The sequence below is a fragment of the Podarcis bocagei genome, assembly GCF_964188305.1.
Source record: "Podarcis bocagei genome assembly, chromosome: 4".
In the NCBI taxonomy this organism is placed as follows: domain Eukaryota; kingdom Metazoa; phylum Chordata; class Lepidosauria; order Squamata; family Lacertidae; genus Podarcis; species Podarcis bocagei.
In genome coordinates this window covers 53,134,865-53,156,420 of record NC_138128.1, presented here as the reverse complement: position 1 = coordinate 53,156,420, position 21,556 = coordinate 53,134,865, and the positions used below count along the sequence as shown (strand labels likewise).

The 21,556-nt window shown below is 40.7% G+C and overlaps 1 protein-coding gene across 3 annotated transcripts in view; it reads right to left on the bottom strand.

Moving 5' to 3' along the window:
* ATRNL1 (attractin like 1) overlaps nt 1–21,556 on the bottom strand; it is a 503,197-nt gene that overhangs the window by 401,283 nt on the left and 80,358 nt on the right. For all 3 annotated transcript variants that reach the window (XM_081192831.1, XM_081192833.1, XM_081192832.1), the window contains exons 9-10: nt 9,566–9,749; nt 8,813–8,967 (exon numbers count right to left, since the gene is read on the bottom strand). In XM_081192831.1, coding sequence (XP_081048957.1) covers nt 8,813–8,967; nt 9,566–9,749 — 339 coding nt within the window. The remainder of the gene's footprint in view (nt 1–8,812; nt 8,968–9,565; nt 9,750–21,556) is intronic.

The following is a 21,556-nucleotide window of genomic DNA, read 5'->3' as shown; positions in this document are numbered from 1 at the left end:
AATTCTATTTCAGGAACATTTTTTTCATGAGAACTATACAAGGCAGACATATTTTATCACAACAGCTTCCCAGCAAGATCCTTCAATTATGCTATAAATTCAAGTGTCTTCCAGTTCCTATATTTCAGTGGATGTTTCAGACAGCTTACTGGAGCACATAAGAAGATCTATGTGTATAGTGACCGGGGAGGGGGGGAAGCCTGCAAATAAAAGCCACACACACAATACATTTTCATTTGATCAGGCAGCGGGCCAGCTCAAGGGCTTTCTTTGCATTCTTTTTCTTAGGGGGTAAAAAGGTGGGATTTAGCATTGACCAAAAAAACCCCACACAAATATAATTATTAAAAGCCAAGTTTAAGATAAGGAGACCTTGCAGCCTCCAGATATAATAATTCCTTGCTTGCTCGTGTTATTTGTCAAACTGGCAGGTCTTTTCAATAGAGTATAGAAAGAAAAAGAAACATGATATAAATAGCCTTTCTTCTTATCTTCCCTAGCCTTCTCAATAACTGCTGAACATTGAACAGAGCTCTATGCTAGAAAAATAGTTTTGCTTAGCTTTAAAAATCCCGAGTATAGCTTTTCTATGAAGCACATATTCATTCACATCAAGTGCATTCATTTCAAAGCAGATATACACTTAACACAGGCTACAATATTATTTGTCTTCTGTGCAACCGGTTTCAACCAGTCCTTGCCTAAGGCAAACCATGTGAACGTTTAGACAGTGTAAAATGTATACAAGTCTGTTCGCTTTAGACATATATTCCAAATACATATATTTCCAAGGTAAATTTATTAGTATGTGTACACCTTCTCTGATCAAAGTGACCTCAGAAATTCAACTAATTATAAATGGTATTTTATAAAGCATTGCACTAGAATGGAATTATAGGAGGTGCACACATTACATTCAGATAATTGAGTTTCACTGAAAATAAAAAATTACTTCCAGTTTGTCTGTGCCGGGGACTACCAGGTAACATCAGTCATTGTGGACTTAAAATATCTGTTTGTTTGGCTTAGTGCTTCAGGACTCTGGATGGCAAGACAACAAATAAAATATCGCTGAAGTTTGGCACAAGTAAAGGAAACTTCTTTTCCAGTTTACTTCATGTCAAATAAATCCCTGTCTTTATTCGTGTCATAAAAAGGGCCCTTTCTCAGCAAAACACAAAGCCAGGCCTGTTTGAAATAGCATACAATAAATTTTAACTACAGGTATAACAGTCTACACTACAGCCTAAATATAACAAAAGATTCTCCCCCAAACACCCTTAAAAAACAAAGAAGCTTGGTTTTCTCAACTAAATGAAGCAATTAGTGTCCTATATGGGTATGATGTTGCTTTTCTAATGCTGGAGCACTAAAGTCAATTTGCTGCTGCAGATTGCACCAGAGCTAAATTTATGACTTCTAAGTACGCACAAATACATAAAATGTAATTAATTGCAACTGCTACTTTACATTTTGGGAGAAAACAGGTCAACAATTCACTCAATTTCAATCTTTTTGTACAAAGGTATGTCTTCCCCCCACTTCATTTTTTCTTATCAACATGGTACTATGAGTAAGGGTTTGTGGCAATATTGATATTAATTGTTGCTTTTAAAAGATATGGAGCACCTCAACAGTATTTCAGCTGTGAAAAATCTATTTTAATACCAAGAAAGGAAATACAAACAAAAATAAAGTAATTCACAAAACACCAGTTTCAGTACAGAAACTTCCTTCCATATAGGAAAAACTATATTAGATTCATTTCAGTAAACCTAATGTAAGTTTATAAACCCATGGTTTATACATACACAAATACCCCAACACCTTGCCACTTTATCATGCTCTTATGAGCTAGCATCAAATTCTTTGGCATCTACCAGGATATAGTCTACCTGGAAACCCTTATGTATGCCACCCTGAGTTCCATCATGAGAGTGTAATAGATAAATATTTTGGAGGGAGTCCAGGTTTCTGAGAGAAGCGTTTAGAATTTCATATTTTGCTTTATTAAGTACCGTATAAACGCGAGTATAAGCCGACCCGAAGATAAGCCGAGGCATCTAATTTTAGGACAAAAAACTGGGAAAACTTATTGACTCGAGTATAAGCCGGTTCACCACACCACAAACCTGGTGGTGGTGGCAGTGGCGGAGGAAGAACAAGCAGCCTGAAAGGGCTGCTTTTGGGCTGCTCGTTCCTCCACCGCCACCACCACCACCAACAGTGGCACAGGCACAGGAGCTGCGGCAGAGGGATGAGCGGCCCAAAAGGAGCCCTTTTGGGCTGCTCCTGCCTCCTCCTTTGCCTTTGCCTTTGCCTTTGCCGCTGTTGGTGGTGGTGGCGGAGGAACAAGCAGCCCAAAAGCAGCCCTTTCGGGCTGCTTGTTCTTCCTCCGCCACTGCCACCACCACCAGGTTTGTGGTGTGGTGAACCGGCTTATACTCGCATCAATAAGCTTTCCCAGCTCATCCCTCTGCCGCAGCTCCTGTGCCTGTGCCACTGTTGGTGGTGGTGGTGGCGGTGGAGGAACGAGCAGCCCAAAAGCAGCCCTTTCGGGCTGCTTGTTCTTCCTCCGCCACTGCCACCACCACCAGGTTTGTGGTGTGGTGAACCGGCTTATACTCGAGTCAATAAGTTTTCCCAGTTTTTTGTCCTAAAATTAGATGCCTCGGCTTATCTTCGGGTCGGCTTATACTCGCGTTTATACGGTACTTAATAAAGCAAAATATGAAATTCTAAACGCTTTTCTCAGAAACCTGGATCCCCTCCAAAATATTTCTCTATTACACTCTCATGATGGAACTCTGGGTGGCATACATAAGGGTTGCCAGGTAGACTATATCCTGGTAGATGCCTGCCCTTGCGAGAGGCGGGCGGCGGTGGCGGGACCAGCGGCAAGAAAGGGCTCCCTTTTGGGCCACTCGTCCCTCTGCCTCAGCTGCTCACAAGAGCAGGCATAGGAGCCTGGTTGGGAGAGGCAGGCGGCAGTGGTGGGACCAGCGGCAAGAAAGGGCTCCCTTTTGGGCCACTTGTCCCTCCGCCGCTTCCACCCGCCTCACTCAAGTATAAGCCATGGGGGGCTTTTTCAGCATAAAAAATGTGCTGAAAAAGTCTGCTTATACTCGAGTATGTACGGTAAGTTTCTAGTATTTAGAATCATAAAGCAACATGTTGGCAGCTTGGGTTTATTTTAAAACATTCTTACCATATCTCTCCAAATGTCAAAGCAACTTTCAGAAAATAAGCATTGCAAAAAAAAAAAAAAAATACAAAAAAATAATCATCCATAGAAGCAACACTGTTTACTCACCAGCCAAAGGCTTACTAGAGGAGAAAGTCATAGAAGCAGAATAGCTCTGAACCTCATTGGGCAGGTCATTTCACAAATGCAACCAAATGTGGTAAAGGCCATGTTCTGTGTCACAGATTTCCTTAAGTCATACACTGTGAACACATGGAAAGGGACAGTTCCTTCGGTGTGTGGGCCCCAGGCTGAGTCAAGGTCACTCTGATGTTGAGCAACTTTGTCATCAAAATGTGAAGCCAGTCAGTCACAGCATGTCTTCAAAGGTTCCACGGGTCCTTTCCCTGTCATTGCAAGGATGCAGGCTGTGGCGTAAGCCCTCTTTGTTGCCCACACTGCCAGGTAGGCAGGATTATGAGCACTGACCTATGATTGATAGATTTTGTAGTGAGACTTGCACCATTTGTCTAGTCTTCATGCAGCTTGCTCCCAAGGAAACATTCAACTTTCGCAACGCAAAGTTCACCAAACAATGGTCCAGTCATAACAAAGGAGAGCAATGCATGCTCTCTACCTTCAGTCCATCTTTCTTATTATTTGGGGGAAAGACTACATCAAGGGCATTCCCTGCTTGATATGTTGGAGAAAAGACTCTTTGAGGAAGCCTCATGGTTGCCACTGAAGCCATTAAGTCTCAAGCTAGCCCAATAGAAGTCTGTGTGTGTATTATCACCCTTGGGTCATCCAACACCACACTGAAAACTGTTTCAACCAGCTCAATCAGGGAAGCTACCTCCTCAACCTTTCAGTCTGATCTCACACTATACCAAGTACCCAGGTGGCACAGCTGAGTTAGATCAGGGCTGCCCAGCTCATCCATCCAAGTCCAAGTCAGCCCTTTCATCCACAATCAAATCATGGATGAGCATGGTCTTGATCTGGGCCAACCTGGCATTAAGTAATAGCACCACCTGACTCAATGGAAGGATACCATGAACTGCTGAATGAGTGTAGGGGCTGAGAAGGGGAACAAAGACAAAACATCTAGGCCTCCACCCAACATGGTAATCAGCCCTCCACTCAAACTATATCTCTCCCTGCCCACAACCACTGAAACTGAGGTATCACTGTAACTCTCTGACGCATAGAGACCCAGACACATCTTAGCACCATCATCCAATAACACTTTGTAGAGGACAGGTGTTAGGGCCAAAGATGATAAGCTAAGGACTAATAATAACAAGCACATCCTACAGTACCAAGCAGAAGACTGTAATTAGATTAACTAAACTTGTCTGCCTGCCTCCTGCTCAAGGAAACTGCACCAGAATCAGACACCTGCTGCCTCTGGCTATGTAGCCTCTCACGCTGGGTCAGGGACAACAGCCCTGCTTGTCCTACAAGACCTGGTCTTGAATGCCTGTGGGGATGCTCCTGTGAATCCCTGAAGTGAGGATCCAAAGAAGAAAATCTCTTTGGCATTGCCTCTTTGGCATTGACCTCACTGTACACAGCTAGGTCTGCTTTATCGTTCAGTAAAGGTTTTGGCCCACACACATATTAGCTGCACTTAGTAATCAAATAACAACCCTCAGCAATCAGCAAAAACCTCACTCTAACCTGCAAGCACACAAAGCAAGCAGGCAAACAGGCAAACAATTACATTGATGTGGTCAAGAAACATCCAGACCAGGCAGGGGCAGGATGGTGCCAAGCAGCCCCTCTGTAACAGTGAGTATCTCTGAAGAATAAAGCAGTAGCTACATTAAATTAGTGTATTTAAACTACAATTGTCATGAATTTGAAGTAGAAACTAACATTTAAGCAGAGAAGTATGTGATCAATAGTTTCCAACCACTGTTGAGTCTTATATTCATGTACTGGTGCTGAATTCTACACTAGGTTGATCTGGACTCCATTTAGGATTCTAGAGTGACCTCCCACCCCCCATAAGACTCAGTTGACTGTCCCAGGTACAACCTCTGGCTTCTCCAGGCAGGCCTGGGAAAGGCTTCTTTCCCAGAGAGCTGCTGCCAGTCAGTGTAGACAATGCTAAGCTAAGTGGACCAATGGCCAGGCTTACTATAAAGGCAACTTCCTATGTTTAAAATCTATACTAACCTGTGATGCCCTGGGCAAAGGAAAGGGGACTACAGTGCAATTAACAGCTTTAAAAATGCAATTTGGGTATCATCTGAATTAATACGGTTGTTTTTAATCAAACACATAATGGACTTGGGTGAAACTGCTTATCTCTGATGTACACATATTGCTATTTTTAGAAGTGAGAATTTTCACTCACAAACATAGGAGTATGTTTTTAATCTGGCCAAGGGAATGGCGTGGAAGATTAAACTTGCATCTAATTAATCTTTACATGAATTTTAAAATAAGAAAGAAATTATATCTGTTCCATTTGTATTCTATCAGATTAATAATGCATGGAAAATGAGACTGGTAAAAATTATATATAATATATGTTAAGTGCTTTAATTATCTAGGAGCAGAAATAATGTAACATTACAGTCTTCGAAATAAAGCAGATTGTTAATTTTTATGTAAAAAAAATAAAGATAAATTATGCAAAGTGTCTAGCATTACATTCATGACTGTCCCAGTACACACATAGTTGATTTCCATTTCTATATTATGTGACAAGAAAATATAACCATTAGAGGTAATCAATTGAAGTGACTCATGGGGCCTACACATTTTAATTCAGTGCTACAAATAAAAAACACAGCCTTTAAACAATTCAATACTTCTTCCCATAATAAATTAATACAGAACTCTCTGTATTAAAGTTGTAATCAAATTCAAACATATTTGAAATATCGATAATGAATGCAGTTGAAAGAAACAAAATAGGATGTCAGAGTAAAGATGTGTGTTTAAGCATAATTGGCTCAGGGGAACTGGTCTACATTGGTGTTCTTTTCACTTCAGAAACCAAGCCCTAGGCCAACCCCAACCTCTCTCACCACCAAAGGAACACAAGTGAACAGCAAAGAACCTGCACAAGCAACGCTGACACCAAACTCTACATATAGTAAGTAAAATAGAAACACCCATCTTTCCCCCCCCCCTCCACCTCTTTCCCCCTTTTCTTCCTAATGTCTCAACAAATGAAACTGATTTGTAAAAATGTACCGGGGGGGGGGGGAAAATACGAGAGAGAAACATTGCACACACTTTTGTAAATCAACAAAATCTTAAATAAATAAATAAAAGGATGAAAAAGAAAGGGGGAAAAACCAAGTCTACAAGCCAACACTGAAGTACATAGCAGGAAACTTTTAAACAAACAGCAATTTAAGGAAAGGCTTTCTTCCTGTCATATTTCTTCAGCTCAGTCTAATAAAGTCCTGCTAACAATCCACGAGGCTGTGAAAAATGTAATAAACCTATTATATATATTTTTGTAAGTCACTGTGAGTTGCCTGTGGCTAAAAAGTACTAATAAGTTTAATAATATAATCTGAAACTTGATTTCAGGACCCACTTTATGTGTTTTCAAAAACATCTGGGTATATGCTGATTTCAAATATCAAAGAACTATTAGAAAAGACTGGGTCACTAACAGTAGGCACGTTTTCCTACTCCCCAATATAAACAATAACTTTTGCTAAGAAAATTCAAAAGGATTGTGAGAATGCCAAACGTGGAGATTTTCCAGATCCTGCAGTGCTCTTTGTAAGAACATACAAAGAGCACTGCAGGATTAGGCCATAGGTCCATCTAGTCCAGATGCCTATGGGAAGCTTGCAAGCAGAACCTGAGGCTAACAGTGCTCTCCCAACAGTGGAGGTAGCATATAAACATTGTGGCTACTAGCATCATAAATTTAAAGCCATCCAAGTTGGTAGCCATCACTACATCTTGTGGGAGTAAATTCTACACTTTAACTATGTGCTCTGTGTGATGAATTACATTATTTAGCCTACCGTGAATCTTCCAGCATTCACGTTATTGGAGGACCCCAACTTCCAGTATTATTAGGGGAGAAATTTCTCTCTATCCACTTCTTTGACCCTTTTACTCTATCCACCCTTTCCACTCTACAACATGCATTCTGAAGACAACCAGAACTGCTTGTGGAGACTAGTGATTTGATATAGGTCTAGCAGCACTTAAAGATGTGTTTAGGCACAATAATTTTTCCCAGAATATTGATAGCAATGTATATCTCACTGAAAGCAATGCATATCTGATAAGCTGGCATTCGCACTCAGATGCTCATTCCAGCATGAATTTTGAGGTGCATATCCAATTTGCACCTGTTGCCCCTGATCCAGCTGTTACAGAAACACAGAAGCTTGCTTATATAGATGGATCTCTCTAGATTGGAGCACACATTTGCTATATTGTTCCTACTCCTTTCAACTTCTCAGCTGGTATTTTCTATAGCCTATATCGTTTCAGAAACCTCCCTTTCCTCCCATTTGTTACTAATCTCATCCATGTGGTTACATTCCCATATTCCTGCTATCCACCTCAATGGGGGGGAGCCTCAAAAATCTACTTTTAGCTATTTGTCTTTAAGATTACCACGTATTATGACATCTTTCTTTGTGTCCAAGAAAAAACTACATAGCATGTAAAGCACTATATTAGTGAGAATTACTATATTACTGAGAAAGCTCTAAAGCTTTCGTATAATTAATCTGTATATTTTCAACATCATTATGATATTAAATTTTTATTTATTTATTTTCATACATTTATATTCCACATGTCTTCTGTCATAGAACCCCAAGTGGCATTCATGTGATTTCTAGGCAGTCACCAGAACTAGACAGACCTGCTTAGCTTCAGCAAGGTGGTATGAGTTATAAGTCAGACCATACCTGGGACATGCATTCTAACATGCAGTCAGTTACATCTGGGTATAACAGTAGTTAAGAGTATTTCATTCAGACTTCAGGAACTATTTCTGGGAGAACCAATTACACAGAAAACTCTTTGCCTGATCAACTTCAGACACATTAGAATGATGCAGCATGCAAGAAAGACACACCCACTGGTCAATGCTGACAGAAAGACTTTTATTTATGGAACTGGTAAGTGGTAAAGAAGGGATATATTTAGGGAAAAGACCTGCCAGGGCTGGAATCCAAAGTGGAAATAACAGAATTTGGAGAAGGTATGGACTTTATTATGTATTGAATTTTTGGTGTTATTCACAGGTTTTTGTGGATGATGTTATTTCCACTTTAACAGCACAATAGCAACAGTTCAAATAGGAGACACTACTAAACAGTTGTAAACAGTTGCATCCTATTTATGTAACTGAATAAAGGAGAGACTTGAATTCCTGTTGTTATAAGCCTGAAGCAACAACAAATTGGTTTTGCTTCCACAAACATTCCATATTTGTATCTATCTCAATGCTGTTGTGATAAAAATGTGGCCTGTCCTATTGTAGAAAAAATGTATTAAAACTAATTTTAACATAGCAAAACACATTTTTAAAACGAGATAATGTAAAATCGTATTAACAATGCTTTACACATTAAGCCTAGAATTCTTACATTTCAAACACTGACTCTTACATATAATACTTACCTATGTCATAGGCGAGGAAATCAGCAGAAAAGCACTTTGCTCCATTACTTAATGAAGTATCATTATGGGTGTTTCCACCAAAAATTAACATAGCTCCACTGATCAAGACAGCTGAATGGAGATATCTTGCAAAACCACTCTCTTTCAGAATTGTCCTATTGCACAGGTGGAGGAGAGAACATATATGTGAGGACGTATATATGAATTTAAGAAAAAAATTACAATGGTTTCATTTAGTCCATTTCCAGAGGAGGAACATGGCAGACTGAACCTCTTTTGTTTGCAGGCTGCCAACAGAGATAATTATGTGGTGATTAATGATAGCCAGGCATAAATCTTGGCTAGCGAATTCACTCTGGAGATAGAAGTGAACAGAGGATTAACCTCTGGTGCTCTGAAAAAGCTGTTTTCTACATTGGGAGACTGAGAAGCTCTCAGTTCCTAGGGGGTGAGCACAGGGCTTTTTTTCTAGAAAAATAGGTGCCAGTAAGGGAAAGTCTTACAAAAGGGCCACAATTCTAAACAATAACAATAAAGAGGTAGTAGTAGTGCGTACCCTTGAGTAACCCCGGAAGAAGAAAAAGCACTGGGTGCAGAGGAATTAACACCTTGCCCAAAAGCCACGTAAGAGCCCTGAGGGGCATGGTGTCCCTTTCTCAATTTGGTTATAACAGGAATTATCCTTTGCTATTTCATAACATTAAAAATCAAACAATGTTACATTCATTTTCAACTTGAAAAAAAGAATCATACCACGTCCTGCTGTTTACTTCGTATCTGTAAAGATCGTCAACCAATCCATATTTATTACCAGGCAAAGCTTTGTATCCACCATGAACATAAACTGACTTTGTTGTCTCATCATAGACACTGGTATGGCCATATCCACCTTGTACAATTGCACCTTTTGTTTCAGGAACAAGCCAAGAATTTGACCCTTGGAAAGAAAAATAATATAGCAAAAGAAAAAGGGAAAGAAATCAAATACAATGTTACTCTCACACCATAGAGTTCTTTCATCAAGTAATTAATTTAAAATAATTATGAAACTTGATGCCAAACCCTGTCTAAATTACTTTATCCAAGTACTTCAGATATATATAAATTCATCTTAATGCATTTAATACATTAATTCATATTAACTGTCAAATATATTTAGCAATTAAAGCAGCATGTGCCCTCCTCAACTGTCTTCATCAGGTGCTATGTGTAAGAAGAGTGTTCTCTACATATGAAAGATGGACAAAACTTATTAGGTCCTTGGCATTAGTACTGTTTAGAATAAATAGCTAGAATGCAGAGGATTCTCCGTTAGGCTGCAATAACAGAAGAGGAATCACAAAATTGTAGAATTGAATTGTCCTACTGAACACAGTAGGACTTGTTTCTTTGTAAACATGCATAGGCTTATATGGGCTTTGTACAGGTGAGTACTTACAGTGATATACAGTGGTACCTTGGGTTACATACGCTTCAGGTTACAGACTCCACTAACCCAGAAATAGTACCTCAGGTTAAGAACATTGCTTCAGGATGAGAACAGAAATCATGCTCTGGCGGCGCAGTGGCAGCAGGAGGCCCCATTAGCTAATGTGGTGCTTCAGGTTAAGAACAGTTTCAGGTTAAGAACAGACTTCCGGAGCGAATTAAGTTCTTAACCCGAGGTACCAATGTATCTTAGATTCTTTTTCTATATGATATATTATATGAATTTAAACACTGACCAAATTGTCCTGTTATATAAAAGTAAATAACTGGTCATTCTCTGCACTATTTTAAAGCAAATGTAAGTATATTCACAATTTTGTACTGATTTCCAGAAGCAGTGTTTTTGGTGGCCCTATTATTTCCTTGGCCTTCCCAGCTTTATTGGAACAAGAGTTACATTTAAAGAAAACAATGGTTCCATTTCAGTGTTAATATTTGCATCCCCACATTTTCCTCCAAAAGAAAGCTTGAAGTCATCTAGCAATAACATACAAAACCTATACAGTAATATAAAAAGAGCAATTCAAAACACTTCACAATCCAACTAATACTGTGTCGCGACAGCTGCAAAATCGATTATATGCCCTCACCTCGGACACCGATTCTGGGCAAGAGGAACAAGGACAGCAGTTGCAGACCTCAGAATACACTGAGGTGGCTGTTGAAGGTACAGTGTACAGAACAATTCCTGCCACTCCCCAGAAGAGGAAGAGAAGTGTGGTGGCAGCAGGTGACTCCTTACTGAAGGGGCAGAGGCAAAAGTGTGCAGAGGTAACAGAATGTCCTGGGAGGTGTGCTACCTTCCAGGTGCAAAGAGGCTGGTTATGTTTTCCTTTTCTTTGATAGGGTTCCTTCTTCACACTAGCATTTAGCATATCTTTGCATATTGTTTGCATTTCTAATCAAAAGCTAAAATGTGCATATCAGCGGGCTGATAATCTTTTAATAGAAGCTCAGGGAGTTTTATAAGCTGCAGTGATGTTGTCAGAAGTAAACACTACTTATTCCAAGGTAACTATCAATCCAGTTACAGTCATGAGATCCTAATAAAGTGAGCGTGATGGTGGGTGGGTGTAATAATAGATCAATACAGCTGCCTGCATATTTGGACTCTCCTTGCAACATGGATAAGGATTTTCCTTGGGAGATGGCTATTGCAGCTGTCATCATGAGCTCCTACACTTCAATTTTTATCAATACACCAGTGGGAACACTTAGTATCATGAGTACGCATACAGCAACAATGCAAGTTGGAAGATAACACTCAGAAAAGAGAGCATTTGTTTTCTGAACACATTCCAAAAAAGCTCATAATTATCAAGCTAAGTCTGAATCAAGCCAAATGGAGTTTGCCTAGTTTGGATCTCTAGAGTAGAGACAAATATTTTCATATGACCAAGATGAATAAGCCTATATGCATATGAAGCGTTGTACTGTTTTCCATTTTGCATTCTTTCACTTTGGCAACATGCAATATAGCTAAATTTATAAGGTTTATGTGTCTTTTTGCTAGTGAATTCTTCTTCGGTATAGCAGCAGGAGAAAAGATTATGGGTAAAATGAACTACATAGAGAAAAGAGCTACAAAAGAAACTTCTTAAGAAGTCTCTGTGTTCGTTGCCTTTCCCATCAATATTGTTGAGCTATGTGGAATTATAGCTAAAAGCTAGCCTAGAAATGTGTTGTCTCTCATACTGTGAAGTAGCACCTTGAATATTAATTTACTCAGCAAAAGATGTAAAGACTTTTTTCATTAAAATGTGAAAGCTGATTTGGCAACTTTACAGAATGACTTTAAAAAAGTATTCATAGATTATTTACATTTTATGCTGCAAGGCTTCAAAGTCTGTGGATTCTCAGTCTACTAGAAACAGGTGGATAGTGTGAGAGGCAGTGACTGTCTCAACAACTTCCAAATTTGTCTCCTTCACCATCTATAAAGCAGCCTCATGTAATAAATTAATTGAATTTATAGCTAAACCTCTAGTCAAAAAAAGGCTAGCAGTATACAAAAACTAGATAGTCCCTGCTGTCGGGTTCATAGTCCAAAGCAGTGATGGCCAAACATGTCCCTCCAGCTGTTTTGGGACTACAGTTCCCATCACCCCTGACCACTGGTCCTGTTAGCTAGAAATGATGGGAGTTGTAGTCCCAAAACAGCTGGAGGGCCAAGTTTGGCCATCACTGGTCTAAGGAGACATAAGTGGTATTAGAAACACTTACACTAACTACTTCTTAGGAACAGGCCTAGAAATAATTCCCGTTTGTTATTCTATGAACATGCTTGTTTTCTCTTTTTAAAAGGTACTTATGTGTTAAATACAGCTCGGATAAGAAAGCACAAGGATCTAGTCTACACACTTCAGATTTCTTAACTATGGATTTGACATTGCCTCATATCCTAAGTGCTCACAGGCTTTCCTCTTCTTTTAGACAAAACATCCCTGCTATTTATACCACAGTGGGATAGCTTATGTATCTCTCTCAGTCATTTTCATTTTGAGACATCAGATAGTATTTTACTTGATCACATTAGTCACTGATGTCTCCACAGCTAAACAAGCCAGAACACCTAACCAGCCCAAGGACCAGCTCAACATAGCTCTAACTCGGTCTCCTGTCTACACCCGGAATACACACAGTGAGATACATAGAAACAGACCAGTATTTTTAAAATGTTTTAAATTGTGTAGCCTTCAATGTGGGGTTTCTCAGGGCTCAATTTTATCCCCTATGCTGTTTAACATCATGAAACCACTAAGTAGGGTCATCCAGAGTTTTGGAGTATGTTGTCAGCAATATGCTGATGACATGCAGCTCTACTCCTCCTTTACATGTACAGGTTTGGCAGTGGATGAGCCAGACTGTGATCTTGCCTCATTAATGGACTGGATGAGAGCCAATAAACTGAGGCTCATTCCAGATAAGACTGAGGCATTGTTAGTGGGCAGTTCCCTAGACCGGATGGATGGGAGGTTGCCTGCTCTTGGTGTGGTTACACTTCCTCTGAAGGAGCAGGTACACAGCTTAGAGGTACTTCTGGATCCCTTGATGTCACCTGAGGCTCAGGTGGCATCGCTGGTGTGGAATGCCTTCCATAAGCTTCGACTGGTGACCCAGCTACATCCCTATCTGGACCAGGAAAGCTTTACTTCTGTTGTCTATGCTTTGATAATTGCTGCAATGTAATTATATATGTGGCTGCTTCAGAAGATGGTTTGGAAACTTTATTTTATGGAAAAAATTCAGTGGACGAACAAAAACAAAAAGGTGGTTAAAACTGTAATACAATATAATATATGTATATACCGTATTTTTCGCCCTATAGGACGCACTTTTTCCCCTCCAAAAACGAAGGGGAAATCTGTGTGCGTCCTATGGGGCGAATACAGGCTTTCGCTGAAGCTTGGAGAGCGAGAGGGGTCGGTGCGCACCGACCCCTCTCGCTCTCCAGGCTTCAGGAAGCTATCAGCAAGCCTGGGGAGCCTGCGGGAGTTCCCGCAGGGCTCCCTAGGCTGCAGATAGCAGCCTTCTGCCCGGTGCGTGGGCGCCCTGAAGCAGAGCGCCCCTCGCGCCGCACAGATATCCGCAGCCTGGGGAGCCCTGCAGGAGTTCCCACAGGGCTCCCTAGGCTGCGGATAGCAGCCTGCTGCCTGGCACGCGGGCGCCCTGAAGCAGAGGGCCCCGCGCGCCGGGCAGATATCCATAGCCTGGGGAGCCCTGATAGCAGCCTGTTGCTCGGGGCGCGGGGCGTGCTACTTCAGTGTGCCCCACGCTTCAGGCAGACATCGGGCAGCCCCACAAGCTCAGGGGACAGCGGGGAGGCACAGCGCCGCCATCCCACTGTTCCCCGACCTGGTTTGGAGGCTGGCACTGTGGAGAAGCGCGTTTCTCCCTAGCGCCAGCCCCACAAGCTCGGGGGACAGCGGGGAGGCGCAGCGCCGCCATACCGCTGTTCCCCAACCTGGTTTGGATTCCCCGACCTGGTTTGGGGGGAAAATAAAGGGAATTTTTTTTTAATTAATTACTGTCAGCAACGTTCTACACGCGAGTAGGAACCCAATAGAGACACATGCCCGACTGGCATGTTCTCTCCCTCCTGATCGTTCGGGAGCTTCAAAAGCTTTCTCCAGTCCGAACATCACAGCGACTGATACCAAGAGGCATCAGCACACTTTAGGATCCTGCAGAGTGTTGGCAGTTCGCGTGACAGGCTCAGCAGCGCAGCATTTTGGCTAAACTACTTTATTTACATATAATACACTCGGAGCATTCTGACTCAGCTTCTCCTTTCACATCAGGCAGCAAAGAGAAAGAACAAAAGATAATAGTCCTACATCACGGACCACAGTCATATAAACATCCTGTCTCCGTCACTTCGCACTATATGGAATGAAAACATACACCGTCATGTGATAAAACAATCCCATGACTGCAAGCACGGGGCAATAATTCTAACAATATCACCACATTTCTCTACGTACATCCTATTGATTGGTTTTAAAGGAAAGCAGGTAGATTCTAGACCTAAAGAAATTGTTTAGAACAGGCATCCCCAACCTGCGGCCCTCCAGATGTTTTGGCCTACGACTCCAATGATCCCTAGCTAACAGGACCAGTGGTCAGGGATGATGGGAATTATAGTCCAAAACATCTGGAAGGCCAAAGGTTGGAGATGCCTGGTTTAGAATTTACTGACTGCAACAAGGATTTTGTTTGCTAGAGTAGGAGGTACAATGTTGCACCCTTTCTGAATGAATGGCTACATAAAGATAAGAAATAATGAAATAAACTTAATATGTATGCTTAAGAGAAGAAAACTATCTATCTATGTATATATCTTCAAATGTATGGGGCCCTTTACTAACCCTGAAGAAAGATGTAATTTGGAGACTGATAGAAGTAAGAGTTTTTCCTTGTTACTCACTCTTTTCCAGATTTAAATTTATGGTCAAAGTAGGTGGGCAAATATATATATCTATTCCATTAGAAGCTCTCATATTCTTTATTTAAGAACACTGTATTGCATGACTATAATGTTCTTTGGAGCAGAAATCTAATGATGTAGTGGTTTATGTTTCTTATTTCGGGGGGGGGGAATACCCACTTGAATTTTATTTATACCATGATATGGTGCCTTTCAATATGTACTTCATTTCTTAAAATATTTTAATAGAAATTTTTAATAGACAGTTTTCCAAAAGTTATACAAAGCTGCAGCACTTTGTCGGGAAGTGCTTAACTAAAGCATTATTGTTAAGATAATTGGGTTTGTCAAGTGCAAAAGAAAAGGTCATGTGCTGCCCCATTCCTAATCATCTCTGTCAAGCAACATCAGGCATTACATATCCAGCATTTCCCCTGCCATTTCCATGAGACTAAAACTGGTCTCAACTGTGGTTAAATGTTTACATTTATTAAAACTAACTCATAACCATTGTTTGGCTCAATTTGAGTCTTAGTTTAGTGTGACAAGAAAAGAAGCAAATGTTTCAAAAGTATAGTTCAGCAACATTAAAACTCTTAATAGAAAGTTTAGCCTGCTTAGAAAGTAGACCAGCTTAGGTCAAAGCCAAGTAATACCAATGTCATATGAACATATAACCTATGGAAAGCCAAGAAGAACTCCCAAAAGCCACCATAAGAACAGAAGAAACTAAACAGGCATGATCAGTAGACAAACACCAATGAAAGCATTAGTACTGATCAATCTGGATTCAGTCACCTGTTTATTTTTCCTTCCTGTCAGTTTCTCCCCCTTCCCAAGTCCTTATTTAAAAATATAATTTAAAAAGAGAATCATCAGAGTAAGGTTTCAACTTTGTACCTAAATATTAGCAACAATGTGGCCTGACGGGTCTCACTAGTGAAGTGTTCCCAAAGTTGCAACACAACCACAGAGAAGCCCCTGATCTGGGAATGCCCTTCGTAACGGGAAAGAACCGAGACTAAGGCATCCCAAGTAGATCAATATGCAGGGATAGGGTGAGTTCAGATGCCACTCATCTGCTCTATCCAGCATGGTCAGTGGTTAGGGATAATGTGGGTTTCAATTCAGCATCCCCATCATAAAGGAGTATCATATACAACTATATGTGTGCTTTAAACAATGTCTCAGAGTTCATTGAAATGATATTGGTGTCTATATGAACACTTATTTCTTCCTTATTGTGTGGATCCCCTTCTCTATTGATATACTTAGACTAACAAACAGCTATTGGAAGCATCTCAATTTCCTCCAAGTTGCATCTGCCCTCACCAGCTAAAAGCTAAAAAGCTATTATATTTGAAACAGAAATTAAAAATTGAGAAGAGGTTGATAAACGTTTCAGCAGGAGTTTCTGCTACTTGGAAGTCTAGAATTGTGTTTATGTTTTTGAGGTGTTATCATCACCTCTGGGTCTGATACTAGAGCAAAGGAGCTTCCTTTTGCCCTTTCATTCTGTTATGAGAATTATGGCTTTGGTGGGGAATCTATAAATCTCAGGAGGGGAATTGTGTGGATGGTTTTACTAACTTGAACCATAAAGCTTTTCTGGGCTAGTCCACAGGGAAATTTATTTTGCTTTAGGTTAGCAATACCTCATAAACTCTCTAAGAATCTCAATGTGAGTCTCAAGGAGAATATAATATTATTGCTTTGCTTTAGCTAAAGCAAGACAGTGCTTTTGTATCTTGGAAAATTTCTGAATAAAGCCTCTACTGGACTGACTTGTTTGAATTTGTAGCAGACTGGCGTCTGCATTCAGAGCCAATTGAAGTATCTTTTTTAAAAAAAAACTATCCAAAAAAACCTAAGAGCATTTTTGGCTCTAAGCTGATACTCCCCACCACCCACCTCTTGCAGGAGAGTAATGTATGCTGCTTCTGCCCTCCCACTGCGATTTTGCCAAAATGCTCTAGGGGAAAATATCTAAGGGAAATGTAATGATAATTAGACTTTGAAGTTCATTTTGGCAACATTCCCCTTCCGAACACTCTCCCCCCAATGTATTTTACACAATAGTGGAAAGAACAAGTCAAGGTGAAAATTCTATTATAAAACCCTCTTTTTGGATAGGCAATTTCAAAATGAAGGATCACCAGTATGTTTTTTAAGCTGTGAAGAACCATTGTGCAATCCTCACTACTGGAATCCATTTTCACATATGTGAGGTATGAGTAGATAGTAGCTACATACAGAATCAAGTCCAGCAATTATCAACAAATGGAGGTATAGTTTAAGAAGTGTAAAATGTCTCAGGTAACAGTTCATGTAAGAACTCTCTCAAGATGAACAAGATATAGTATGTATATGGACCAGGAAATGTGCACAATTCCCTCTTAATGGAAGAATTATGTGCATGTTCTCCAGGAGTCTGCAAATATGCACAGCAGCTGGTTGTTAGGCACATTAACTGCTTTGTGATGGTACTCACAGGTACAGAGTGGCACCCACTTTTTCTTGCTGCCTTTGGACGCCACTTTGTGCTGGCATCAATGGCACTTTTATGAAGCTATAAGTATCAGAACTTTTTTTTAAACCCACTTCCTATGGACCTCAGCAGACATGTTCAGTGAACCTTTGCATTCTGGCTATGTAGGATTTCTATCTGTGGGGAAGAACGGGTTTTGACCTCACCACATGTGTGCGCTGCTTCTATCTTTGCCATAGGAATACAGGAAACCACCTTATTCAGAGTCAGACCAATGGTTCACCTAGCTCACTATAGTCTACACTGACTGGTAGCAGTTCTTAAGCATTTCAGGCTGAAAGGCTTTCCCAGGTCTGCCTGAAGATGCCAGGGACTGAACTTGCTTTACCACTGAGCAACCATTAACTCCTACAGAAGAAGTAAAGAGGTACATCCAGTAATACCCAAGGGATAAGGGGCAGGATTGTCCCTGTCAGCTGTGCCCCAGATTCAATTTCCTGGACATAGGAACGTAACACAAATAAAGTAGGAACAGAGATAAAAATGAACATATTTCCTTTCAAGGATTTATTTTTCTAAACAGGACCAAACTGTGCTTTTATATATCTATCAGAATTCAGATTTTCCTGATCTGTTTTCTGTGTTGCCGAGTTCCAAAAAAAGCAGGTTGTATTGAGTTAAGAGTCACCATCTGGAATTTTATAGTTTAAAAATGATCCTACAGCTGCAGCCCTGTAGATAAATGCTGCCTGGGAATTCACAAAAGTTTACTACAAAATGTATTCAGCTTTAGTGGAAATAAGGTTTGGAGGTGAAATGAAACAGGAGGATTATCAACTTCAGAAAATGAACTACATAGCATAGACCAGATCCTACAAACTAAAGCTTTATAAAATGAATCCATGCTTAAATAAATACCCAGTGGCATTTGTAATAAAATAATTCCTGGCTACAATGCTGGTAACAGCAAAATGTGCCCTCCATTATAAATTTCTCATTAATATTTGATGTAGACGATCTATTATCATTATATAGAAACACAGAAAGTTGAGATTAATCCTGAATCATAACAATAGCTAACAGTACAAAATGCATTTTGTCACCACACAAAGCTTAAAGCCATGAACTAAAGTTTATTAAAATCTGCTCTGGAGTAGAATCTGTTTTACTAATCCTCTACTAATATATTTTTAATATTTTAAAGGAAGTCATAAAATGGAAACAAGTCCTAAACACCTTCCCCAGCAATAAAATATTCAATGAACAGTGAAATTTTCATTTTAGTTTCTAAGTGAAGCAGAAGCCCTCTCTGTAATCTAGCTAACCATATATCTTACATACATTGGAGTCTGGAATTCCTCCAAGTACTTAGTACTCAGAAATATAAATTTCCACAATGCTGACTATTAATGAGCAATGCAGTGCCACAGTAAGAAGTTATTATGACATGTTTCTCATTTTGCTTCATCGTGTGTATTACAGTGTCTACATAGTAAACTATACAAAGTATATTTTTGTTTCTGACTTTGTATAAGAGCTCAACTCCTGTCTGGCTTGTAGAGACCGTAGGGAATTGATGGCTCCAGTATTAGTTGTCAAGTCTTTCTTCAGGTGCAGAATTTCAGTAGAGATTAAAAGAAGCTAATGTTAGCTCTATGCTCATGAAAACAATATTTGATGTTAACAGCATGAGAAACTCTACAGCTATGTTCCAGCTCCATTTTAAACAAAGCCAGTGCAGCAGAGCTAGGAGGCTAGTATAAATCCATATACTATTGGAGTGGTATTCAACTAACTTAATCAGAGTAGAACTATTGAAATTAATAGACCTAACTTAGTCATGTTCAGTAATTTCAATGGATCTACTCTGAGAATATGAATATGAATATGAGTGTGCGTGTGATTTCTATATCTATATCTATATCTATATCTATATCTATATCTCTATATCACTTCTGAACCCTTCCATCTACTCTGTCTCTTTGGACTCCCTTGTCCTAGCTTAGGTAGACAGAAATTTATTCTCCCTCCCCCCTATAACTTTGTAGCAGAAAGTCACCCAATGACATTAATGGTAAAATAGATTCAGGACAGAGAAAATAAAGTCCTTCTTCACAAAATGCATAACTAAAGATTGTAATTCACTGCTGCAATGGCTGCATCCACACAATCAAATCCTAGCTGAATAAGCCAGGGTATGCAAAAGTTGCATATACCTATAGAAAATTTTTGCTGCCACTTCATTTTTAACCTTTTATGTGAACAGAAAAACAGGCCAGGAAGCCACGGCTTACCACGGCTTCCTCTTATATGTGTACCAGAAACTACAGTTTGTGGCTTCCACACAAGTCAGGATTTTGAAATCAATTTCTGAACCCTGGATTGTTTGGAAGTTATGGTACCCAGGTCACATAAAATGGGAAGCTATAGTTAACTGCACATTTCTAGTTTATTTTACCACTTCACAGAAGCAAAGCAGCAGCTAAGGGGTTGCATGCACATGCGCTGTAATATCTGCTTCTGAGGACTACTTGCTGATGAAATCTATTAGCTAGCTGGCAGGCACAAGGGAGAGAGGGCTTTTTTGGCAGTTGGGATCTGACAACCTCCTGCAAGCTTTTAAAGGTAAAGGTAAAGGGACCTCTGACCACTAGATCCAGTCGTGACCGACTCTGGGGTTGCGGTGCTCATCTCGCTTTATTGGCCGAGGGAGCCGGTGTACAGCTTCCGCGTCATGTGGCCAGCATGACTAAGCCGCTTCTGGTGAACCAGAGCAGTGCACGGAAATGCCGTTTACCTTCCTGCTGGAGCGGTACCTATTTATCTACTTGCACTCTGACGTGCTTTCGAACTGCTAGGTTGGCAGGAGCAGGGACTGAGCAATGGGAGCTCACCCCATCGCGGGGATTCGAACCACCGACCTTCTGATCTGCAAGTCCTAGGCTCTGTGGTACTATTTACTGATGCCTTTCCATCACGTTTATCGAGCTGCTGTTATTGCATTATTCTATTTTGTTATTTTATGGGATGGGCTGTGTTGTTTTAATACTTATTGTTGGCAGTTTTTATTTAGTTACCATATTATGGTTGTGGTTTTAATTTTTTTGTTTTATATATTGTTATAAATTTGTTTTTCAAGCACCTTATAAGTTATCCTTAAAAGGTAGGGTACACATTCATTAAATTAAATAAAATACTGTATTTTTCACTCCATAAGATGCACCCGACCATACGACGCACCTAGTTTTTAGAGGGGGAAAGGAAGAAAAAAAAAATCTGCGCAGAGCATGTAAGCAGCTCTCACTTTCCTTGCTTTAAACCCTTCCGTCCCCCCTCCCGCTTTGATGAGAAGCCAGCAGAGCAAGCTGCGTAGCTCTCGCTGAAGCCAGCAGAGCAAGAGCGATAGCTGCGCAGCACCTCTTCTTCTGCTGGCTTCCTAGCAAAGCGGGATGAGGGACAAAAGGGAACCCTTACAAGGGAGCGCTGAGCAGAGCCTGGTAGCGGCTCTTGCTGGCTTTTCTGGGAGGTGGGGGAAGGGACAGAGGGCAGCCCATCAGTCCCTTCTCCCACCTCTCGGAAAAGCCCCCAAGAGCCGCACACATGCTAGGCGCGGCTCTTTAAAGAGCGCACGGCTCTTGCTGGCTTTTCTGGGAGGAGGGAGAAGGGACAAAGGGCAGCCCGTCAGTCCCTTCTCCCTCCTCCCAGAAAAGCCAGCAAGAGCTGCACACAGGCTCTGCTCAGTGCTCCCTTTAAAGAGCCATGCGGAGCGTGTGTGCAGCTCTTGCTGGCTTTTCCCCAGGAGGGAGAAGAGCAGCCTGTCAGTCCCTTCTCCCTCCTCGGG